Here is a 22,980-nt window from a genome sequence, read left to right as displayed (position 1 = left end):
CCAACTTAGCTTTCAATGCTAGTATTTTGCTACTCTCTCAATTTGATTCAACATCATTCTAATAAAGCTCCTAAATTATGCACAACAAATTCTCTAGCAGCTGCTGCTTCTTCTTTTTTTTTTTTAATTATTACTGATGTTTTAGAATATTTTATACCTTCTTGTTAAATTTCGGAATAAAAAAAAAGAAATACTTATTCAAATTAAGAAAAAAATTATAATATTTGCAATTTAATGTAAAATCTTAACATGTTAATAATTTATATAAGTTGGTTAGAGCCATTGAACTATGGCTAAACGCTTGAGAAACAATCTCCCTCATCACTATGGCGTTCGATATTGCCAGAAGGTTAAGCTTAAAAATAAATTAGCAGAAAATCACTCATGTCTCAACAGCAAAGGGCATACATACATTATCTGCATATAATCTACAATTGCATAACTACAAACATCATTACTGCAAGATTTCACAATCAAAACGAGCCCGGAGACAGTGTTTTTAGCAATCGTGGCATGGTTGTCTCGAGTCCAATTCATGCAAGCATGCATATAGAGTCTAGAGAGGAGTTGAGCGGGTGTATGCGCTTTATGTGCGGAGCAACCGTGCTCCGGAACAATGGAATAAAGAGAAATTTCCAGCTCAGCTTCGAGTTTCTCGATTCTTGCCTCCACCTCTATTATATTTTCACTCAATGCTGTCTCATCTTCAACTTCAAATGTGTCTTAATCATCGACAGGCTTATCCTCACTTCCAAAAATTCGATTTCCATTCGATTTCTCATCCGAAACCTCGACTTTCAAGTAACTATGGTAGCATCCTTAGGAGGCCTTCTGTTACAGAGTCTACAAATTTCTTAGGAGAACCTCAAGGGCAACAACCATTCAAATTATAAGTTCAATTAAATTGATTCACTAACTTAAAGAGTTTTATTATTATTATTGTAATTAGTATCAAAAGTTTTCAATTCAACCTCAAGTTGGGCACAACATAATCGAGCTTGAATTGAGTATAAGAATTGAAATTATTTTTTATTAGGCAATGGATTTTAATTTTTGTTATTCAATTTTTATCTCAAATTAAGCTCAAGCTTTGAAAGTGAAATCTGATTCAATTTTGAATATCAAATTTCAAGGCTTTGACTTGATTACACCGTTAGTATAAATCGTACAATTGTATAAATTTTGATACTATAGTAATTTCAATTTTAAAATTTTAACATAATTATGGTCTAAAATATCCCATTATCAGGAATCAATATTTTAGGGTGCTTTTCAACGACTACAGAGTGATGCTTTGCTTGAATGCACAAAGATTATCTCAAATTCTGGTGGTTGTTTGTTGGGTGGTGGAAAATTCAAACATGATATATTGTATATTATACCAGTAAGTTTACAAATTATTTGATTGATTGAAGCGAAAGTAGAAAAAGTGAATACCATGATATACGTGGTTCGGGAATATTCCCTACATCCACGAGTAGAATCAAAAATGAAATTCACTAATAAAGTATAGAGATTACAATGGAATTACATCATAAAATAAAATACCTCGCCACAATGACTATCCAGATACTTTGAGTAATCTTCTAAATGAACATCAACTAAAGAAATACCTGACAATAATAAATTACAAGTGACAAACAATCCCAAAAAGTCAAAAACAATGCTTCATTTAAAACATCCTTATGCCGATAACAGAAATCTATCCACAAAGATCAACAAACAATCACGTAAAAGACTTGTTCTTCTGAAAAACTATTGGTTAATAGTACAATGAAATCTCAAATATTTCATAGCACTTGCATAGTCATTAGAAGATGCAGATGAAAACAGAACATTCAATTTGCTGAATAAATGTTGCACAGAGTTGACTAACCGCTTTACTAAATCAAATAAGCTGAAGCAGATCAGTTGAAGTTCTCCACTATGTTTCGCCAATTTAGCCTTCAATGCAAAATATATAAGACTGATTTCTATTATCATGTTGTTCATGAGAACAATAAGATATATAAAAAAAGCTATGAAATTGATAAATGTGGAGAAATCGATACCAGATTTTGCTGCTTAAATTTCAATCTAATTCCCTCGGCATGACTTTTTTAATAAGTCTAACATAAGGTATGTGGGCAATCTTGGACCACTCTCGTCCTTTACCCCTACTGCACCCTTCGTCTAGCAACGGGCAACCACTAATACATAGATGCTCAAGCGAGAGAAGCGTATCTTTTTCCGGAAGAGATGTGAGCTTAGGACAATTGCAAATGAGCAATTTTTGAAGAGAGGTGAGGTGTTGAAAGCCCTTGGAGCACATGAATTCCAAATTCTCAAAATCTTGAATGCAGATAGATGTGAGAGAAGGAGGCAGCGTCATTCCTATCCCTTCTTCAGGAAACGTCTTGACACTTGAGCATCCTTCACCACTGATTTCGAGTTCTTGAAGAGAGGTGAGTCTGTTTAATCCCCATTCAACAAGTGATGTATAAATTCTAGGTGCTTTTGAGATTTGAAGCGATGTGAGGTTGGTAGGGAAACCCTCTTCTGGAAAGGATATGCCAACCGAACAGTTTGACACCTTTAATTCTCGAAGGGAGGTGAAGTTGTTGATGCACTTGGGAAGGGCTCTAAAATTTTTACAAAACGCAATTAAGAGAACTCTGAGATTTGTGGTGGGCAACACATTTTCTTCAAATGAAACCAGACTTGGGCAGGCTTCAAATTCAATCTTTTGAAGATGGCTGAGTTTGTCCAATCCTCTTGGTAAGGATTTAATATTTTGAACATACCCAATATGAATAGTTTCAAGATTGTTGCATTCATAGAAATGTTGAGCTATGCATTCCAACACTGGACAACACCAAATATTGAGGTATTTAAGCATTACGGGTAACTTGGCATTTAAAAATAAGCTACTTAGCTTTGAACAACCGTCAATGTGGAGATGTTGAAGCCGATTGCAGATATCTCCCCTTGATGATAGCCATATTAGAGATGGGCAGAATAGTATTTCTAAGTGCTCAAGAAGACTAGTGTTGCTACTCATACTCTTATGATTATTTTCTTTTCCACGAACCAAATATTGTAAATTTTTGCAACTCCAAATGCTCAGCTCTTTCAAAGCAGGAGGAAAGTCACTCTCAGCAAAACAAACTAAGCCTTGACACCTTAAAAGTTTTATTCTTGTAAGGAATGTGAAAGCATGTAAGACTTCTGGTAGTCTATTGAGCCTTTCACAAGCCACTATTTCGAGAGATTCAACACCTGGAATCTTGTCAAGTTGCAATCTCTCCTCTGTTTCCAAAGAGACCAATTGGGGACAGTCTGCAATCGTAATAAAACGATGCCCAACTAAGCTTAACCCATTTTGCGATAACGATTTCAACTCTTTCCAATGAGAGATGTTAAAATTTTCTGAGTTTGCAAATCTCAACAATGCCTTCTCTGCTGAAATATCAAACTTTGAAATGTTTTGCAGAGACACAGATTTCAAAAAGGTAACTGCCTCTGCAGAAGAAGGGCCTTCATCCACCAATTCTTCACACCCTTCAATGCTTAATTCACACAGAGACGAAAAACTTGAAATTGAAACTACCAGCCTTCTACACTCATAGATCACAAGTTTCTGCAAGGATTGAAGATGGGTTGGCAACCTTCCCAACAAGTGAGGACATTCTTTGATTGAAAGCTCACGAAGGCTGGGGAATTTCGAAGCTTTCTCATCACCTTCACATGGGTCCCACTCTTCCCAGTTTGGCATACTCTCAAAACATAGAGTCTCTAATGACGTAAATGCATTCGATTGATATGCTCCAAAAAACTCAACACCAATCTTATGTATCTCATCCAAACCACCAATCAAAAGGTCTTTTAACAATGACAACCTTGCAATTGATGGTAGGGATTTGCAATTTTTACAGTTGCGAAGTTCCAATGACAACATATTCTCGAAGGAAGAATCTGCTATCCAAGTAGAAAATTTTGCACCACCATAATTCTCAATGACGAGTTGCTCAAGCTCTTTTGGAGGACAAAGAGAGTCCAACACCCATTCTTCATCCTCTTTATTCCTTGAATCCTTCTCAAATTTTTTACTCCAATGCAATACCAATCGATCAATCCCCTGCTTCTCATTTAACTTGGCTTCCCCTGCATCTTGACCATTAACATTCTCCAACCCAGAAAGACGAAAATCACCTTTGAGGTTCGACAAATATTTCAATTCTTTGATATGATGTCCATCACCTTTCCCTACAATAAAATCAGACAATCTTTGAAGATTGGTTAGCTGATCGATTCCGAAAGGCATCTTTTCTATTAAGTTCGCACCTCTGATATCAAGATAATACAACTTGACAAGATTTCCCATCTTCGAGGGTAACTTTTGAAGCTTGAAACACATTTTTAATAATAATGTTTCCAAATGGTAAAGAGTGCACAAAGAATCGGGCAGGCATTTGATTAAGGTGCCAGACAAATTTAAGTAGCGAAGATGTTTTAAATTTTCAAAAATATCAGGCAACTCAGTGATCCGATACCCACTCAAAGAAAGCACCCTTAGGTACCCAAGTCTTGGCAACAAATCAACCAAGACAACATTAGTTAAATGAGCCCCTGACAACCCTAAAGGTAGAAATGTACGTAATGATTTCACTTGATTAAATGCTTCGAACTTCTTCATTGTGTCAAATCGGCTGATAACATAAGAAGAATGTCGAGTGCGATTTGAGAACTTTTGTTGTTTATTACCCTCCAATTTGGAGCATATATCTCCAGCAACTACTTGTGCTAAATCATTGATAAGGTCATGCATTACAAACCGTGATTCATCTTTACTAGATTTCTGAAAAAATGACCTCGACAGTAGATCTTGAAAATATTGATTTCCAAGATCATTATTTTGAGGCATAGCTTTTTGTTGCAAGAGACCTTCTGCTCTCCATAACAAGATAATTTCTTCTTCCTTAAATTCATAATCTTTAGGAAGTATGGAGCAATATGCAAAACATCGTTTCAAGTATGAGGGAAGATGATGGTAGCTTAATCGCAAAGCTGGAATTATGCCACAGTGCTCTTCTGGTAAGTTCCATATCTCACTTTCATATATTCTTTTCCATTCTCGATGATACTTAACTGTGCGTAGCAAGCTTCCAATGGCTTTTGCGGCCAAAGGTAAGCCTTTGCACCTTGTAACAAATTTCTCTCCAATTTCTTTAAATTGGAGATGTGCATCGAAATTTCTTGCTTTTAATGCATGCTGTGTAAATATGGATAAACAATCATCATCGGATAGTTTATCCAAATGAAAAGCTTTGAGCGGATACACAATAGATGAAACGATTTGAAGACGAGTGGTTACAATGATATTGGTCCCTGCTCCAAACGGAGACCGTAAGATGGTCCAATCATTATAATTCTCGTTCCAAATGTCATCTAGAACAAGCAAGAATCTTTTCCCCAACAACTTCTCCTTCAACTTAACTTGAAGTAAATCCAAGTTACTGTAATCACATGACTCAGAAGTGATGGACTGTAAAATTGCCTTTGTTATAGCAATTGCATCAAAGTAATCAGAAACACATACCCAAGCCTTGAGATCAAAACACTCGTTGATGGTGGCATCATTGTAAACAAGCTGAGCAAGAGTTGTTTTACCCATCCCTCCCAGGCCGACGATGGAAAGGACTGAAACTCCATTGAAGTTATCACCTTTGAGCAACTCAATCATTTCTGTCTTCTCCTCGAGTCTACCGACATACTCCACAGATCCATCCACAACGGAAGTTGGTTGCAGCCTGGGTTGCTTTCCCTTGGATGTTGGAACTTGAGATAAGATGTCGCTCAACCCCAAACTACTTCTCCGAGTAGTCAAATTATTTAGTCTAGCTGTGATATCTTTGACCTTGGGAATCATGGAATTCTTAAACAGAAACGAAGTGGGAGTAAAATTACTATTGGTACAGCAGGTAGGAATGAGTTTCCGTACCTTGCTAGTGCTGGCTTGAGATTGAGTTTTTTGGAGCTTCAGACGTAACTCTTCATAAGCGAACTCGTCCAAGATGTCATCCACATCGTAAGCCAAATCCTGGAGGTCGTCCAACCATTTCTTCACACCCTCGTTCTTGATCTGCTTCTCCTCAGCATCGGTTAACACTGCTTGGATATCGGGCAATACGGACTGCCACTGCTCGAGCTTCTGGCGGAGATGCTTATGATCAGCCACAAAGTTGAGTGCAGAGTTGAGCAACTTGGCCCCCAACAGCTCCAAAAACACAGAAAGAGCAGCCTCTCCAATGACAGACATGATGAAATAATGAAAAAGAAGGTGAAGAGAGGGTCGAAGAAGCCAAAAAAGGAAATTCAGGGAAGAAAGAAGAAAGAAATGGAGATGGATTCTGAATAATTAGTGAAAGTTGAAGAAGTCAGCTCAATATTTTTTTCAGCATCTAATAATTCAGACAACGAGGCAATGAGGTGGAAGTCAACGAATTCTGATAAATAAAATAGAAAATGGCTGAGCCATCCACCGGCAGTGTTTATGAATTTTGATGCTCTTCTTTTGCTTTTGTCCATTATCCCAATTTGTATCTTATCTTTATCATTCAGCTTTGTGTTTTCAACTCAAATGAAAGAATATATAGTTGTACAAAATCTTTAAAGATTTCATAATTTTGGAGGATATGAATATGAAGAAATGGAGATGGAGAATCTGTATAATTAGTGAAAGTTGAAGAAGTTGACTACGAGGTGGAAATCAACCAATTCTGATAAGTTAAAAATTGTTGCTCATAACATTATGGCCTAATTAATGCCCCAATTTAATGTAGCAAATACCCGTCTTCTTCTTGGGATTTTAAACAAATTTTTTAATCACAAATTTCAATAATATATCCTCAATTTAATGTATCATTTATTTTAATATATAGAAATAAAAATGTGATGAAAAATATATGGATTTTTTAAGTATATTTCTTTTTAATTAAAAGAGTTAAGTATATTACATTTCCAAGCGGAGACATAAGTTTGAATATTAGAAAAGTATTGTTAGAGGACAATCACTTAACTCCAAATGTGGACTATAAAATGGATATAATAATATAAATTAGAAAAAGGCAAAATCATAGCTAATATTAAATTGTATAAAAAAATTAAAATAAAGCTTTGACAAAATTGAGGCTTTATTCTTTCTAGCATAGGTTTAAATATCATTATTTATATTTTTTGATTTGATTAAAATAAAAAAGATAAAATATCTTCATAATAATATAATTTATTTTAAAAATACAAGATTATTTTCGTAAATTCCTCCATGCCCAATCAGGATTATAGAAGAAGAACAAATATAAAAAAAATGAGAATGGAATTAGATCTCTAAAACATATGCAGGATTTAGACATGGAGAAATAAATTATTTTAGTGACAATAACTAATTATTATTATTATTACAGTATTAAGGAGAGGAAGAAGGATAACAAGGTTTTAATTATTATTTCAAACAAGTCTTGAAAATTGACAACTACTTAAACATTAGAAAATTAGATTAGGTTTATTTGTATCTTATAAAATATTTTAATTTAGTTTTTGTAAATAAAATATTATTAGATTACATTTTTATATAATTTTACTAGTACCCATAACCCTCAACCCTTAAATTGAAAGAAAAATATGCATACCAACAATTTTCTAGCCTAATTATAATTGCAGTGTGTTGTAAACATGAGAGTTAGGTTTGATCTCAAGCAACTCTATTTCCATCCCCCAATTATAAAAAAAAAACATGTATTTAAACGTGCTCGAACACATTCTTTTGATTACCATAATAACAATGGTACAAATTGAGCTAAAACTTAATTGATTTTTGGAATTCATTATTATAACGGGGAGAGTAAAAGAAAAGTAAACTAGAACATATTCTTTTGATTGTCTTAATAGCAATGGTACCGAATTAAAGCTCAATTAATTGTTGGAATTCGTTAATAATGGGGAGAGTATAAAAAGGGTAAACTACCCTCATTAATCACTCTTAATAGTAGTTGTTCTTATTTTAGTCACCTCAAATTTTTTTGTTAATTTAGTCACTAGAAAGAAATCAGTCAAACTGATCAATCCACCATTAAAATAGTAGCAGAATACTGATGGTGTATTTCTACAGTAATTACTAAAAATTTAGCATAAACTACTTATTAATTACTCTAAATAATAGTTATTCTTGGTCACTCCAAAATGATACAACCGCTACTTCTTGATGAAATGATCAAATTTCTTTATGGAGTAAAGAAAATTTGGAATGATTAAAACAAAAATAATCTCTATTTAGAATGATTAAGAAAGTAATTTATCCTTAGAAAACAAAGGAGCATTAAATGGTTTGCTGAAAAGCACATGAAGACATCAAAGCCTCACAATAAATTAAGTACATAGTTCTGCAAGAAAATCGAAACAAAATTCAAAAGTCAAAATAAAGAGACAAAACAAAATTAAGGAGCTGAAGAGTTGCATTAAGAATCTGATCCTATTAACTGACATTATTAACTATTTATTTTATTTTTATTTTTCAAGGTATTCACTAGAACAGAAGAGTGACATCAAAATATGATTTTCGCGTTTCGTAACTCCATTAATTTCGCTTGAAACAACTCAGTTATTGATACATACATTGTTTTGAGAACCTGGACTCAATTATTAATGCCAAGTTCTCTTAAAGTCAACGTTTACACTACACGATTTTTAAAAACTAAGAATTAAATGTTTCTTTAAAAAATTGAACTAATATAACAAAATATTTAATATAACACAAGAGCACAATTTTATTTTCTCTCTAAAATGAATCACAATAATAACACAGTACGCAAAATATTAAAAGAACGGATATATGGCCCTTAACATAACATATGCATTATTAACATGTATATATATGTACGACTACATGCATAAATTTTGTTTGCAGTTTTTAACAATAATACCATATCATGGTTGTTAGAATCATAAAACTTTAATATAAAACTTAACAAATTATGATTTGTCGATAAGATAATCAAGAATAAAATTAAATGTGAAAGTATATATGAATTCATTGATTTTGTAAAATCTTCAATTCTTGTGTTTTTATCTTCTAAATGAATTGAAAAATGTGACTTTCTTTACGAAGATACGATGTCACAAAAGTTAAGTATGTGTAATTTGAGGATTATAATCCTAATATTTAACTTTTCATATTAACTTGAATATTTTTATACGATTAACCTGAATTTCTAACCAGTCCATTATTAATTAAAAACTAGTTATTAGAGTATTTACACATGTTTTAATAACTAAAACTCAATAAGCCTTAAAATATTAAAAGGACATAAATATAAAAGATATTAAATGTTTGATGGGTGTCGAAACCACCAAATATAATTTCCTACGCTCTAACATAATTAAATAGTAGTATAAACTAATAGGATCGATCCCATAGGGACTTAGATTCCTAATTAATGTTCCTGTTTACGCGGCTAGATTTTTGAGTCTAGGCAACTATCGTGCACCCGGCTTGCGCGCACAGAGCTGTAAAATAAATAAAAGGGGGAATTTAGTTGATAAATAAAATAAAATAAAATAAAAATAAAAATAAAAAATAAAAAAACATAATAACAAAATTGTGATTGCAAAATAAAATCAAGGAAATTAAATCAAAATGGTAAATCAATATGTGAATGCTTAGCCTCAACCACGGTGCACTCTGACATTGAATCGATCATTGAAAGTAGAATTTCCTTTCCAAACAATAAACTGGTTATAACAATCAAGAACACCCTAACCACCAACTTTTTCCTTGTGTAGTTGGTTTCGGTTAGACCTGTCCATGGGCCGGGCCGGGCCTGGAAAAAATTTCGGCCCGACTCTTAGGCACGGGCCCGGCCCGTCCCGAAATATGGGCCTGAAATTTTGCCCAGGCCCGGCCCGGGAAAAAAATAATAAGCCCGAGCCCGGCCCGGCCCGGCCCGATTTTTAATAAACACAAAAAATATTTTAAAAATAATAAAATAAAAATAAAAATATTTTTAAAGTATTTTAAAATTAAAAAAATAAAAATAAAAAAATATATATTTATTATATTCGGGCCGGGTCGGGCCCGGGCCAAAAAAGTTGAGCCCGAGCCCGGCCCATTTTTTAAACGGGCCTCGTTTTTTACCCAAGCCCATATTTTGGGCCTATATTTTTACCCGAACCCTCCCATATTTCGGACGGGCCATCGGGCCGGGCGGTCCAGTTTCGGTATGACCTACAAACCAACCCTTACTGACTATCTAACCATGTAACACGCGTTTGTAATTTAAGATCTCGGCGGCCTTGCAATCTAGAAAAGTCCAACTCATATTAATGGCCTTAATCGCGTAAGTCATTTAAATTCGATCACTATCTCCTTTGACGGAATCCAACTAGATTTTTCCAATTGAACATGTCAAGTTCGCAGGAATTCGAACTTGGTAGATGACCGTCTCGCTTTCCCAATTGTATGCCAAATAACTCCAACCCAATGCATGCTTTTTGAATTGAAATTGAATTAGCTTTAAGAGACGATTGTTACTATCCCATATTTTGGAGAGATAGCGAATACCATGTTTAAAGGTTTTTAGTGCGAGTTCATATCTCACGATTTTTGGTCGAAATGGTAACCGGACTAAAGCTAAAAGGAAATTAGTTGAACATGAAATTAATCATACTCAATTAGGGGTGAGTATCTGATCGAATCGAGTAAAAAAATTTCGAGTCAGTCTAGTTGGCGAATTCTATTTTAGCAATCGAACTCAATTTGAATTTTTTTCGAATCTAATCAAATCAAGTCAAAAAATTTCAAGTCAAGTTAACGAGTCCTATTATTTATATTCGATGTTGCATTTACATTATAGGATTATTTAACTAGTAGACAAATTATAAGATTATTTAACTACATAAACAATATAATGGTCTTGTCTTTTAACTTAATTAGTAAACATTTATCAAAACGACATAGTTTTACCTTTTCTTATTTGGATTTTCGGATAATTTGAATTGTGTAATTCATATTCGAGTTAAACTGAAAAACATAATTTTTATTCGAGTTGGTCCGAATAACTTGATTAACTCAAATAACTTGAACTATTTAATTCAAAATTTGAAAATTTTATCATATTTTTCTAATCGAATCGATTTTGCTCACCCTATACTCAATTGAGATTTAAAATAGATTTGAATGAAATAATGATAGGTGAAAAGAGAAAGGGTTTACGAAGCAGTTAAACCAAAAATAGGAAAAAGAAATGAAATGGTAGAATGATTTGCCTAATGCTACATACGAATGAAAAAGTTATAGGAAAACAAATTATATTTTATTCAATCTCAACCAAAGTCACACATTTTATATGCTAATTTTAGCATGATTATCTAATAATCAACTACATAAAATCAGATTTTATATATTTTCTTAAATCTAACTTTTACAAAGTCAAATAAGTAATTCGATCAGCCATAAATTTCTCAAAATTTTCAATTTAGTCTCCTTTTATTACTTTTGCTTCAATTTAGCCTGCTTTGTGTGTTAACTCTAATTTTGATACTCAAACTACGTATCTAATAAAATTAAACAAAATTTACAGACTCAATAGTAAAAAATACTGAAATTGAGTGCGTTAAACATACAAAATCAGCTTGTTATCAATGTTAAAGGATTTGAAAGTAAATTTAGCCAAAATTGTACACTAACGTTTAACTGAGAATGAAAATAGAAAAATAATGGTTTATTCCAAAAAAGAAGAAGCAAACTTAAAAGATTAAAAACCGTAAATAGAAAAAAATTCATTGATGTGTAATTTTGAATAAAAAATCTGAATTTTTTTATAAAAAGGTTGTGAAGATATTATTTATAGTCTGCATATTTTTAATTGGACAAATTTTAAATTTCTTTTAATGTTGTGTTTATGCTTATTTATAGGGTGTAGAAAAACTTTTCAGAGGGCTTATATTATTATATTCAATAATTCAAATCATACCGTATTTAGATTTATTATCATTAATATTACTTACCGTTGATATGTATGGAAAAAAATTGTGATGCATTATTTAAAAAGTTCAAATCATACCATGATAATAATGCAGTTATATTATATATGGTTAAAAGATATTATCAAATTATTAACCATAATTCTCCTTTATGCTTGTAAAATAAAATATTTGAACTATTTTAAAGGACTTATACAGGAACAAAATAGTTAAATTGTGTATTTTATGCGTTATTAAAGACTGAATAGTCAATTAAAATTGCCGAATTTGACAGCATTTTATCTCCTTGCCAAAATGCGTAAATCAGAACTAAATGTTATATATATTACTATTTTTGCTTGCCAAATTAAGCATCATTAACATACTTAACCCGCAATAATTACGATTTTCCAAATCAATTGTCCTTACCAGTGAATAAATTGGCCAACAATTTCAATTTTCCTTTTTCAGTTAAAAATCTAGCTGTTTTATTACTTTTAGAGATTTTTATTTCAATATATTACTGATAATTTTATAATAATTAATATTTTTTTAGAATTTAAAATTATGTTTTTGTGTAATTATAATTTTTTTTTTGAATGAAATAGACTGATATTATATAAAAGAATAGCTCATGACAACAGCTTCTGAAACGTCAAAAGAAAGAAAACAGAACCGACAAACTGGACAGTTGGCAAGCACCAACAGAGAAAAAACAAAAACAGAGCAAAATAAAGAAACAAAGAAACAAACAATCAAATGCCTAGAAACTATCGAACCAACCCATCAGAAGCCAAAACTTAGGCCAAGAAACCACTGACCTACCCTCAATATCAGCCATAGCTCTCCTCATCATCAGCATCTGGAATAAGAAAGAACAAGAGAACAAGCCCCACAAAGGATCCACTTCCATTTTCAAAGCACAACAACAGAAACTCAGTTCCGTTGGTCCCAAGCCAAGCGATCTTGTAAAGCCGCAACACGGACAGAATCTGGCACACCGGTGAGCCAATCTCCAAAGAACTTTCGTCTATGACCCTCCAGTGCCAGTAAATGAGCCGCTTCATTAATCGATCGAGGCACTGCAAGGTAAGAAACCTCCTCAAAAGCCATACCCAACATGTATATATGATGTGTAATCGGTCTGAGCACCGATTTGTCCTTCTCCTTCCTTTGAACATTATTGATAACTGTCAGCGAATCACCTTCCACAATCAGTCGTCGGAAAAGCATCCTCTTCGCAAAGATTAACGCCCTTTCGCAAGCCCTTGCTTCAGCCACAAACGCATCCACAACATCAGAAAAAAGATAAGTTTCTGCTCCTATAATCTCACCCTGTGAATTTCTGGCTAGGACAGCTGTAACAGCAAGCATTTCCGTATTTAGATAAGACGCATCGAAGTTTAACTTAGTAACACCCAGATCTGGTGGTCTCCATATCTCCTTAGTCAGAGATCTAGGATCGTAACAGAGAGATATCGAATAAATCCGATTGTTGTGCACATATCCCCAAATAAACCCCAAAGCCTCCTGCAGCAAAAAAATAACCCCTTCATGGATAAGTTTGTTTCTATAGAACCAAAGACTCCAAATAGAAATCACAATTAATTGTTTTTTATGTTCCTCAGCTACAGAAAACATTTTGACAAAACGGAGCGAGTGTCCCACTGAATCATCGAAAAGAGGAATCTGCACAGATAACGACACCCACCTTCTGCAAAATACGACATGACCACAACAAGTGATCAGAATTCTCCGGCTCTTCCTTACACAGCGGGCACAAAGCTACTACACACAAGGACCTCCTCGCCAAGTTACAAAAATGAGGCACCAAATTATTCACCAACCTCCAAATATGTATTTTAATTTTCCCTGGAATGTTTAAAGACCATAATGCAGTGTAAAATACTTTGTATTCCTCACCACAAGAGGATTTGTACTTAGGATCACGTAAGTAGTCAGAATTAAGAACCCGATATCCACTCTTAACAGAGTATTCCCCGGAACCCTCATGCTTCCAAACCAACCGATCCTCCTGACCGCATTCGGAGACGGGGATAGTGAAGATACGATCCGCTGTACTCTCATCCACCAGGTCATAAACCAGCTCCCTATCCCAGGTATTAGTAACATTGTTGATTAGCTGATTGACAGTAGTCCAATTAGACCTGATCATCTGCACTGAAATTCGATTATTCTCTCTTCCAGGTAACCAGGGATCATTCCAGATATTGATGCAATCACCCTTTCCAACCCGCCACAACATCCCTTCCCTGACTACCTCACGAACATTACAGAGACTCCTCCAGGTAAACGAGGGGTAAGATCCAGTTTTCGCTGAAAAAATATCAGAAGACGGGAAATACCGGGCTTTAAAAACTCTGGCTAACAAACAATGAGGTTGATAAAAAATACGCCAAACCTGTTTAGCTAATAGGGCTTTATTAAACAAGAACAAATTTTTAAAACCTAACCCCCCAAAACACTTCGGTTTGCAAAGCATCTCCCAACTGCTCCAATGTATACCTTTCGATGACTTATTATTTGTCCACCAAAATCTGTTCATAATTCCTTCAAGCTTACGGCACAACAATTTGGGCAATAAGAAGCATTGCATAGCGTAAATTGGGGCAGCCTGAAGAACCGATTTAATGAACACCTCTTTCCCTCCCATAGACAAATAGCGTAACCTCTAACCTTCCACACGTTTTCTGAGTCGATCCTCAAAACTAGCAAAAGCCCACCTTTTCTTCCGGCCTACCATCATAGGCAATCCCAAATACTTCTCCGGATTCTTAGTCTCCCGAACTCCTAACTGGCTAACAATATCCATCCTTACCTCGGAATTTACATTTGCCCCAAAATAAATAAGAGACTTATCAAGATTCACTCGCTGTCCTGAAACCACTTCATACTCCTTTATTATATCCCGAACCACTCTTGCCCCATTATACGAGGCATCTCCAAATAGGATGCAGTCATCTGCAAAAAACAGATGATTGAGGGTCAACCGCTCCCTACCAACAGACGCACTTATCATCCGACCCGCTCGTTTCGCTTCCTGTAAAAGCGTGGAAAATCCCTCGGCACAAATCAGAAAAAGGTATGGACTAAGAGGGTCACCCTGTCGTAGCCCTCTTGAAGGAAAAAACCAGTCACTGTTTACTCCATTAAGACTAACTGAGTAAGAGACAGAACAAACACACCTCATAATAAGCACAATCCAATCAACATGAAAGCCTAAATGCTTCATTATTCCAGCCAGAAAATCCCATTCAACACGATCATAGGCTTTACTCATATCAAGCTTAAGTGCAAAATTCCTCTTCTTACCTCTTCTCTTCATTTTGAGTGAATGGAGGATTTCATACGCGATCAACACATTATCCGATATAAGTCTTTCAGGAATGAAAGCTCATTGAGCTTCATTGATACAGCTCCCCAAAGTATCGCTCATCCAATCCACCAAAACCTTTGCCACAATTTTGTAGATAACAGTACAAAGGCTTATAGGCCTAAATTGAGACATATTCTTAGGCTTATCCACCTTGGGAATCAATACAATACGCGTTTTATTAATATCACCAATCTCAGTCTGACCATGCAAAATAGATAAACAATACGTTGAAATCTCCTTACCAATAATGTGCCAGTATCGCTGAAAGAAGATAACTGGAAACCCATCAACCCTAGGGGCTTTCAACGGAGTCATTGACTTAACAGCATTAGCAACATCCGTCTCAGTGAATTGTTGTAACAATCTAGCATTCATGCTATCAGTAACTCGCTTCTCTACTAGACCAAAAAGATGCTCGTCCAATCCCATTTCTGATGCAGAAAACAGCTTACCAAAATAATCTGAAGCTATCTTGATAAACTCTGAAGTAGAATAAACTCGTCTACCATTCTCGTCTTCTAATGCAGAAATTCTACCACGAAGATGGCGTTGTACCGCAACCGAATGGAAATACTTGGTATTTCGGTCACCATTCTTCAACCAGTTAACACGGGCTCTTTGCTCCCAATATATTTCTTCTTTGTCCGCTTCCAAATTAATCCCTAGCTGAACCTTCATAATTTCCTCAAGGGTCTCGTTAGAAACTTCCCGTTGATAAAGACTGTTCAGTTTTGCTTCTAGATCTACACGAGTTTTCTTCTCTTCTCTATCCTTTAACTTACTCCACTTTTGCATTTGGAGGCCAATTCTCTCCAACTTATTCGGAACACAATTAAAAATATCCTCCCACCATCTTCGAACCCTTCCTTCAAAAGAACTATCCAAGCACCACTTAGCTTCAAATCGAAAGGGCTTAGCTTCGTTACTTCTCCTCCGGACTTCTCACCTCGCTCTTATGGTGTCAAGAAGAATGGGGCAATGGTCTGAAAAGGAATGACACAAATGTTCAAGTTGGTAATAAGGGAAAATACTTACCCAACCCAACGTAGCAACTCCCCGATCCAGACGTTCACGAATGTTCGTAGCAGCAAATCTACCTCTTTCCCAAGTGAACCACCTTCCAATAAAACCCAAGTCATTGAGACCACAATCTTTTAAAGTTGTACGAAAGTCCTTCATCTGACGTTCTGATCTAAGACGGCCCCTTTTCTTTTCAAATGACTTGGTGATTTCATTGAAATCCCCTAAAACAACCCAAGGAATTTCTTGCTCATTGTTCAATTGTCGAAGTAGATTCCATGAATCAGCTCTACTCCGTTCATCCGGATTCCCATAAAACCCTGTTAATCTCCAACAATTACCACATTTAGTATCAATAACCTCAACATCAATATGGAAAGAGGAAAAGCTCCTAAGCGTGATCAATGCATTACCATTCCAGCCCAGAGATAAACCACCTTTAGAGCCGATAGATCCAATATCAATTCCATTCGCAAAGCCACACTTCTGTCTGACTAACTCCATCTTCCTAGAACTTAATTTTGTCTCCATAAGAAACAAAATTCGGGGATTAATGGCCCTCAACTTATTTCTGAGCCTCTTTACTGTTCGTGGTCTCCCCAAACCACGAACATTCCAACTTAAGATTTTTATTGATCCCGGCTGCTCTGATCACCAGAGCTAGCCGATAAGTACATAGACCTTGAGCCTTCCTTTGATCCCAAAGAATCAGCTGGAATTTCCATTACCCTCTGTTGCTTCTTTCCTTCCACCAATGCTACAACATCATTTTCCTCCTCCAACACCATATCCATAGGCCCCTTCCCAAATCCATTGATAGCGAAATCCTCTTCACCCCGTTTACTCCAATTGTATTGCTCACCAGAAACCTTCTGTAGTTTATCAGCAAGATATAGTGAACCATCAGCTTCACGTAACTATCTACTCACCTCCATTTGTGTAATTATAATTTAAATTAACAAATATGACTTAGGAAATTATAATATAATTACACTCTATTAATTAAACAAATTTAAGGAATTACTTTTTTTTTGTAATTCCAAAAAAATATAATTTTCATATAATTATGGTGTTCAAATGCACCCCGAGTAATTTTATCTAATTTGGCTTATCTAAATTTGTAATTCAAATATTTTTTTCTTATCCACTTGAATTAAAATTGAATTTTATTTAATTTAATGGTAAAAAAAGCCAACAAGCCGAAAATCATATCAGCAAAAGTGCAGTGTTTCTATGGTTTGAGAGATGGCCAAAGTGCTTTGCAATTCTTACGCCAATGCTTCTCAACGACTACAGAGTAATACTTGAATGCAAAAATGATTATAGATTGATTCATGAAAGCATAGACTAATTAAGAAATTTGAAATAAGAAAAGAAGGAATAACAAAAAAAAAACACATGATTCGAGAATATTCCTTACATCCTAGGATAGAACAAATAAGAATGGAGATTACAATGGATTTACATTATAGTGAACTCTCTTGTGTTAATGTTTAAATCAACCTCTTTAATACCTGGAAAAGATAGAACTTTTAAGAAAGTCAACCACAGTCTTAGCATTATCATTGCGAGTGGCTTTTTCCTCTATCCATTTAGAGACATAATCAATAGCTAAGAGTATATAAAAATTACCAAAAGAAGAAACAAAAGGGCCCATAAAATTGATGCCCCACACATCGAAAATTTTGCAAATATGAATAGGAGTAAGGGGCATCTCATTTCGATGACTAAGGTTGCCGACTTTTTGGCACCTTTCACAGGTTTTGCAGAATAAAAAGGCATCACGAAATATGTTTGGCCAAAATAGTCCACGTTCAAGAATTTTATGCGCGGTGCGTTTAGGTCCAAAGTGTCCTCCACATGCATACGAATGACAAAAAGTTAAGATGGATTGTACCTCTGTTTCTGCTACACACCATCGAATTATCTGATCAGAGCAATGCTTCTAAAGGTAAGGATCGTCCCAAATGTAATATCGAGCATCCTTTTTTATTTTATTTTTTTTAGACCTTGGTAATTCCGAAGGAACAATACTTGTGACGAGGTAATTTACTATGTCTGCATACCAAGGATGAAGCGCATTTGCTGAAAATAGATTTTCATTAGGGAAATTGTCTTTCAATGGTGTGTTGTCTACTGGAATCAGTAATCGACTCAAATGGTCAGCTACTAAGTTTTCGCGTCCCTTTTTATCCCGAATTTCAAAATCAAACTCTTGTAGGAGCAGAATCCACCTAATCAATCAAGGTTTTGCCTCCTTCTTCCCAATTAAATATTTCAAAGTTGCATGATCAGAAAAGATAATCACTTTAGTTCCCAATAGGTAAGATCTAAATTTATCTAAAGCAAACACAACAACCAATAATTCTTTTTCAGTGGTTGTGTAATTGTTTTGGGTAGCATCTAAAGTCTTCGAAGCATAGTAGATAACATGAGGCTCTTTCCCTATTCTTTGGCCAAGAACAGCTCCCATACTTCGGTCACTTGCATCACACATGATTTTGAACAGGAAGTTCCAATTTGGTGGTTGCACCATGGGAGCGAAGACCAATTTCTGTTTCAGCACGTCAAATGCTCTTTACAAGTTTGGTCAAATTCAAATTCTTTATCCTTTTGTAACAGTTTACAAAGCGGTTGCGCGATCTTCGGGAAATCTTTCATGAATCGTCTGTAAAATCCTACATGACTGAGAAACGAACAAACTTTCCTCACAGATGTGGGGTAAGGTAATGAGTTAATAATATCTGTTTTTGCTTTATCGACCTCAATTCCTTTCGAGGAAACTATATAATCCAAAATTAATCCTTTGTCAACCATGAAGTGGCATTTTTCATAATTTAAAACAAGATTAAATTCTAGGCATCTTTGTAATATCTTAGCAAGATTATCAAGACATTCGTTAAAAGAGCTATCGTACACCGTGAAGTCATCCATGAAGACTTCAATGATTTTCTCGACATAATTGGAGAATATGCTTACCATGTATCTCTGGAAAGTGGCCGGAGCATTACAAAGTCCAAACGATATTCATCTATACGCAAACGTTCTGAAGGGGCATGTGAAAGTTATTTTGTCTTAATCCTCAAGTGCCACTGAAATTTGGAAATATCCTGAGTACTCATCGAGACAACAATAATGGGTCTTACCAGCTAATCGCTCGAGCATTTGATCGATGAAGGGAAGTGGAAAATGGTCTTTCCGGGTAGCTGCATTCAATTTCCTGTAATCGATGCAAACCCTCTATCTATTCTGAACTCGGGTAAGGACTAGCTCTCTTAACGAGTTTTTCACCACTATCACGCCAGTTTTCTTGGGCACGACATGGACCGGGCTAACCTAATCACTATAAAAAATTGGGTATATCATTCCAGCATCTAACAGTTTCTGGATCTCCTTCTTTACTACCTCCATCATGGGTGGATTAAGGCGCCTTTGAGCATCTCTTTTTGGTTTCATGTTATCTTCGATGGAAATTTTGTGCATACAAGTGGATGGACTTAGCCATTTTATGTCGGCTATTGTCCAACCAATAGCTTCCTTATAATCCATCAGAACTCGAAATAGACTTTCCTCTTCATCTTTGGTTAGTTTGTTTGACACTATCACCGGTAAAGTGTCTTTCTCTCCTAAGAAGACGTACTTAAGATGGTCCGGTAATACTTTAAGCTCCAAGGTTGGTGGCTGTAAAACTGAAGGCAACATTTTAGTTTGGGAAGGTAATAGTTCAAATTGGTTACCTCGATTCATCAATGATGGTTGCATCTCCAAGTGCTTGACAATTTATCGCAATGGATCTCCTATAATTGATAATTCTTCGAGATAATTTAGAACAACTATGTTAATGCTTCTATAAAGGACAGTTTCCAATTCATCAAAGTCATGATATTTAAAATAAAATTGAGTTAAACAATCTATAATATCGATACTAGAAATATTTGATAGTGAGTTAGGATGATTCATAGCTTCGTAGACGTTGAATTTCATGATTTCACCATCAAACTCTATTGTCAGTGTTCCACTCTGAACATCAATTTTTACGCTTGTGGTACTTAGAAGCGACCTTCCAAGAAAAATGTCAGATGAATTAGTTGAGTTATCATCCTCTATATTAATAATGTAGAAATCTGCAGAGAAAACTAATTCGTTAATTTTAACAAGGACGTCTTTAAGCAACCCTTTGGGATAGACGACTGACCTGTCTGCCAACTGGATTATTACTTTCTTTTTTCACAGGATATAGCAAACATACCTTGGTCCTTGTATTTGGGTGGAACTTTCTTTTGCAGTACTGCGGAGACATTTTCTCCTACATTTACTCTTTCGTTACCTATTAACCTCCTCTTGCTAGTACATAATTCCTTGAGGAATTTTGCATAACGAGGGATTTGTTTGATAGCGTCGAGCAAAGGGATATTTACCTCTACCTTCCTGAATGTTTCGATGATTTCTTTTCCCTCATTCTCTTTCTTATCCTTTGCAAGCCTCCCTGGAAAAGGAGGTGGCATCACTACTGGTTTTTGAATTTCTGATTCCGGTCTGACTTTTGGATCAGAGATCTATTTTTCCAGTTCCTTGTCTTGCCCATGACTTTTGACTGGAACTGTTTCCAGAACCTTTCCACTACGAAGAGTTATTGCACTTGCATTCTGCCTAGAATTCGACTCTGTCTGGGAAGGTAATTTACCTTGAGATTCCAAATGATTAACTACCATCGAGAGTTTACTGACTTGATTAGTTAACTCTTGTATTGATGCATCTGTCCTTTGTTGATATTTTGCAGCATCGACGACAAGTCTTTCCACAACAGTTTCTAGAGATGTGCTCGGCTTGGGTTGTTATTGTGGTGGTTGCAAAGGTCTCGGTTGGTATGATGGATTATATCGAGGATTAGCTTTGTAATTTAAGTTGGGATGATCCTTCCACTCGGGATTGTAAGTGTTAGAGAAAGGATCATAGCATCTTTGCAGAGGTCTCAAAAAACCTCCGACAGCATCAACACTTGCCATTGAATTGTCGTTAAGGGTTGGGCACAAATCCGTCGGATGTTCAGACGTAGTATAAATTCCACACAGTTGAGTCAAAATTTTCTTTTCTGTAAGCAAAGATTGAACAATATTGGTAAGCTTATCCAATTTATCTTCTAAAGATGAAACGTTTACCCCATTAACCCTTCTTGTCAGTTTTGAATTCGGCTAATACTGTTGAAAATTTGCCACCATGGTGGATATCAGATCTCTTACCCTTTTAGGAGTCATATTGACAAGCGCCCCTCCACTAGCAGCGTCAATCATCTTCATTTTCATAGGGAGCAAACCCTCGTAAAAATATTGAAAAAGTGATTGTTTAGTCAAACCGTGTTGAGGACAACTTACACACAGTTTTTTGTACCGTTCCCAATAGTCATTCACTCTCCTAAGTCTCTCCTAAGTTCAACTACTCATGATGCTGGAAAAAATCTCTTAAGAAATACACGAGATAAGTCATCCCACGTTGTAATAGAACCGGGGGTAAGTAAAATAACCATTCTCTTACTGTATCAATTAAAGAAAAATGAAAGGCCTGAAGTTTGATTTCATCTTCAGTTACTCCCTAAGGTTTCATGCTTGAGCAGACCATGTGGAATCCTCTCAAGTGAATGCATGGATTTTCGTTCTTCAAGCCTCGAAAAGTGGGCAAAAGGTGAATCAGACCAGATTTTAACTCGAATGGGGTTCCTCTGGTTGGATAGTTGATGCATAACAATGTTTGTTCGTTGGGAGCAGCGGCTAGTTGACGAATGGTTCGGTTTGCCATCCTTTCTGGTTCACCAAGGTTGTCTTTTTCTTCTTTTATTTCAAAAAGTGGTTCGGTCTCAGGTTCAACCACTACGACTTGTTTCCCACGTTGAATTGCCTCTGCACGTTTAAGAGCTTCCGTCTCTTTTCGTCGTGCTCGTGCTGACTTTTTGATCTCTGGGTCATATTTGAGATCTCCTGATGAAGATCTGGTCATGAAGACGATTTAAACAATTGTAAGTGTTACCAGTCCTCGGCAACAACGTCAAAACTGATGGGTGTCAAGTCCACCAATATAAACTTACGCATAATTTGCAATTTAAGCAGTATAAGGATTAGGGTTGATCCCTTAGAGACTGGATTCACGTAAAATTGTTGCTCTTTCTTGACCAGATTCGTGTCCGGGCAGTTGTCGTGCCCAAGAAATTTGGGGGAGGATAAAATTGAAAACCTGAAATAAAAAGGGGAAAAATGCGTGAAAAGTAAAAGCTGAAAATAAAAAAATAAAAACAGTTAAAGAAATCTGAAGAAAAATTAATTAAACTTAGCTCAGCTTCAGGCACGGGTTTTTTCTCGTCTTTGAACCAATCATTGAAATTAGATGAGCTCCTATTTTCCAATAAGCTAGTTATAGCTACCAAGGACGCCTCGGACACCAACTCTTCCTTGTGTAAATTAGTTATGGAACGTCCTATAACTAACCCTTACCGATCAAACAACCAATGAAATGTTCGTGATTTAGAACTCCGACAGCTTTGCGTTCTAGAAGAGCCTAGCTCGAACCAATGTCCTCAA

The 22,980-nt window shown here is 35.5% G+C and overlaps 2 protein-coding genes across 4 annotated transcripts; one reads left to right on the top strand and one right to left on the bottom strand.

The window, feature by feature from the left end:
- Positions 1 to 1,369: 1,369 nt before the first annotated feature.
- LOC105761337 (putative disease resistance RPP13-like protein 1) lies at positions 1,370 to 6,552 on the bottom strand. 2 transcript variants are annotated; one of them, XR_008190729.1, is made up of 3 exons: positions 2,052 to 6,552; positions 1,877 to 1,944; positions 1,370 to 1,613 (listed from the first exon to the last, which is right to left on the bottom strand). XR_008190729.1 is itself a non-coding variant. In XM_052623305.1 (2 exons), exon 1 carries the CDS (start codon positions 6,296 to 6,298, stop codon positions 2,072 to 2,074), a length of 4,227 nt encoding a protein of 1,408 aa, XP_052479265.1. In that variant the 5' UTR covers positions 6,299 to 6,551; the 3' UTR covers positions 1,620 to 1,944; positions 2,052 to 2,071. The 2 variants fall into 2 exon arrangements, 1 of the variants encoding a protein (XP_052479265.1); XM_052623305.1 differs by lacking the exon at positions 1,370 to 1,613 and having other exon boundaries at positions 1,620 to 1,944; positions 2,052 to 6,551.
- Positions 6,553 to 13,833: 7,281 nt separating this feature from the next.
- LOC128034656 (uncharacterized) lies at positions 13,834 to 21,578 on the top strand. 2 transcript variants are annotated; one of them, XM_052623388.1, is made up of 4 exons: positions 13,834 to 14,114; positions 14,203 to 14,303; positions 21,022 to 21,086; positions 21,192 to 21,578. In XM_052623388.1, exons 1-4 carry the CDS (start codon positions 14,006 to 14,008, stop codon positions 21,223 to 21,225), a joined length of 309 nt encoding a protein of 102 aa, XP_052479348.1. In that variant the 5' UTR covers positions 13,834 to 14,005; the 3' UTR covers positions 21,226 to 21,578. The 2 variants fall into 2 exon arrangements, with proteins under 2 accessions (XP_052479348.1, XP_052479347.1); XM_052623387.1 differs by having other exon boundaries at positions 14,203 to 14,314.
- The last annotated feature ends 1,402 nt before the right edge of the window (positions 21,579 to 22,980 follow it).

This window comes from Gossypium raimondii, chromosome 11, assembly GCF_025698545.1.
Source record: "Gossypium raimondii isolate GPD5lz chromosome 11, ASM2569854v1, whole genome shotgun sequence".
NCBI lineage: Eukaryota > Viridiplantae > Streptophyta > Magnoliopsida > Malvales > Malvaceae > Gossypium > Gossypium raimondii.
The sequence above is the reverse complement of the archived record's forward strand: the minus strand, read 5'-3'. Positions and strand labels throughout refer to the sequence as shown.

Bases quoted from the DNA above. Each gene is read 5' to 3' on its own strand.
- LOC128034656 (XM_052623387.1), top strand. From the start codon at position 14,006: ATGCTTCCAAACCAACCGATCCTCCTGACCGCATTCGGAGACGGGGAT. The intron at 14,115-14,202 runs GTATTAGTAACA...TCTCTCTTCCAG, and splicing joins AAACCAGCTCCCTATCCCAG to GTAACCAGGGATCATTCCAG. The intron at 21,087-21,191 runs GTAATTTACCTT...GATATTTTGCAG, and splicing joins ATTCGACTCTGTCTGGGAAG to CATCGACGACAAGTCTTTCC.
- LOC105761337 (XM_052623305.1), bottom strand. From the start codon at position 6,298: ATGTCTGTCATTGGAGAGGCTGCTCTTTCTGTGTTTTTGGAGCTGTTG.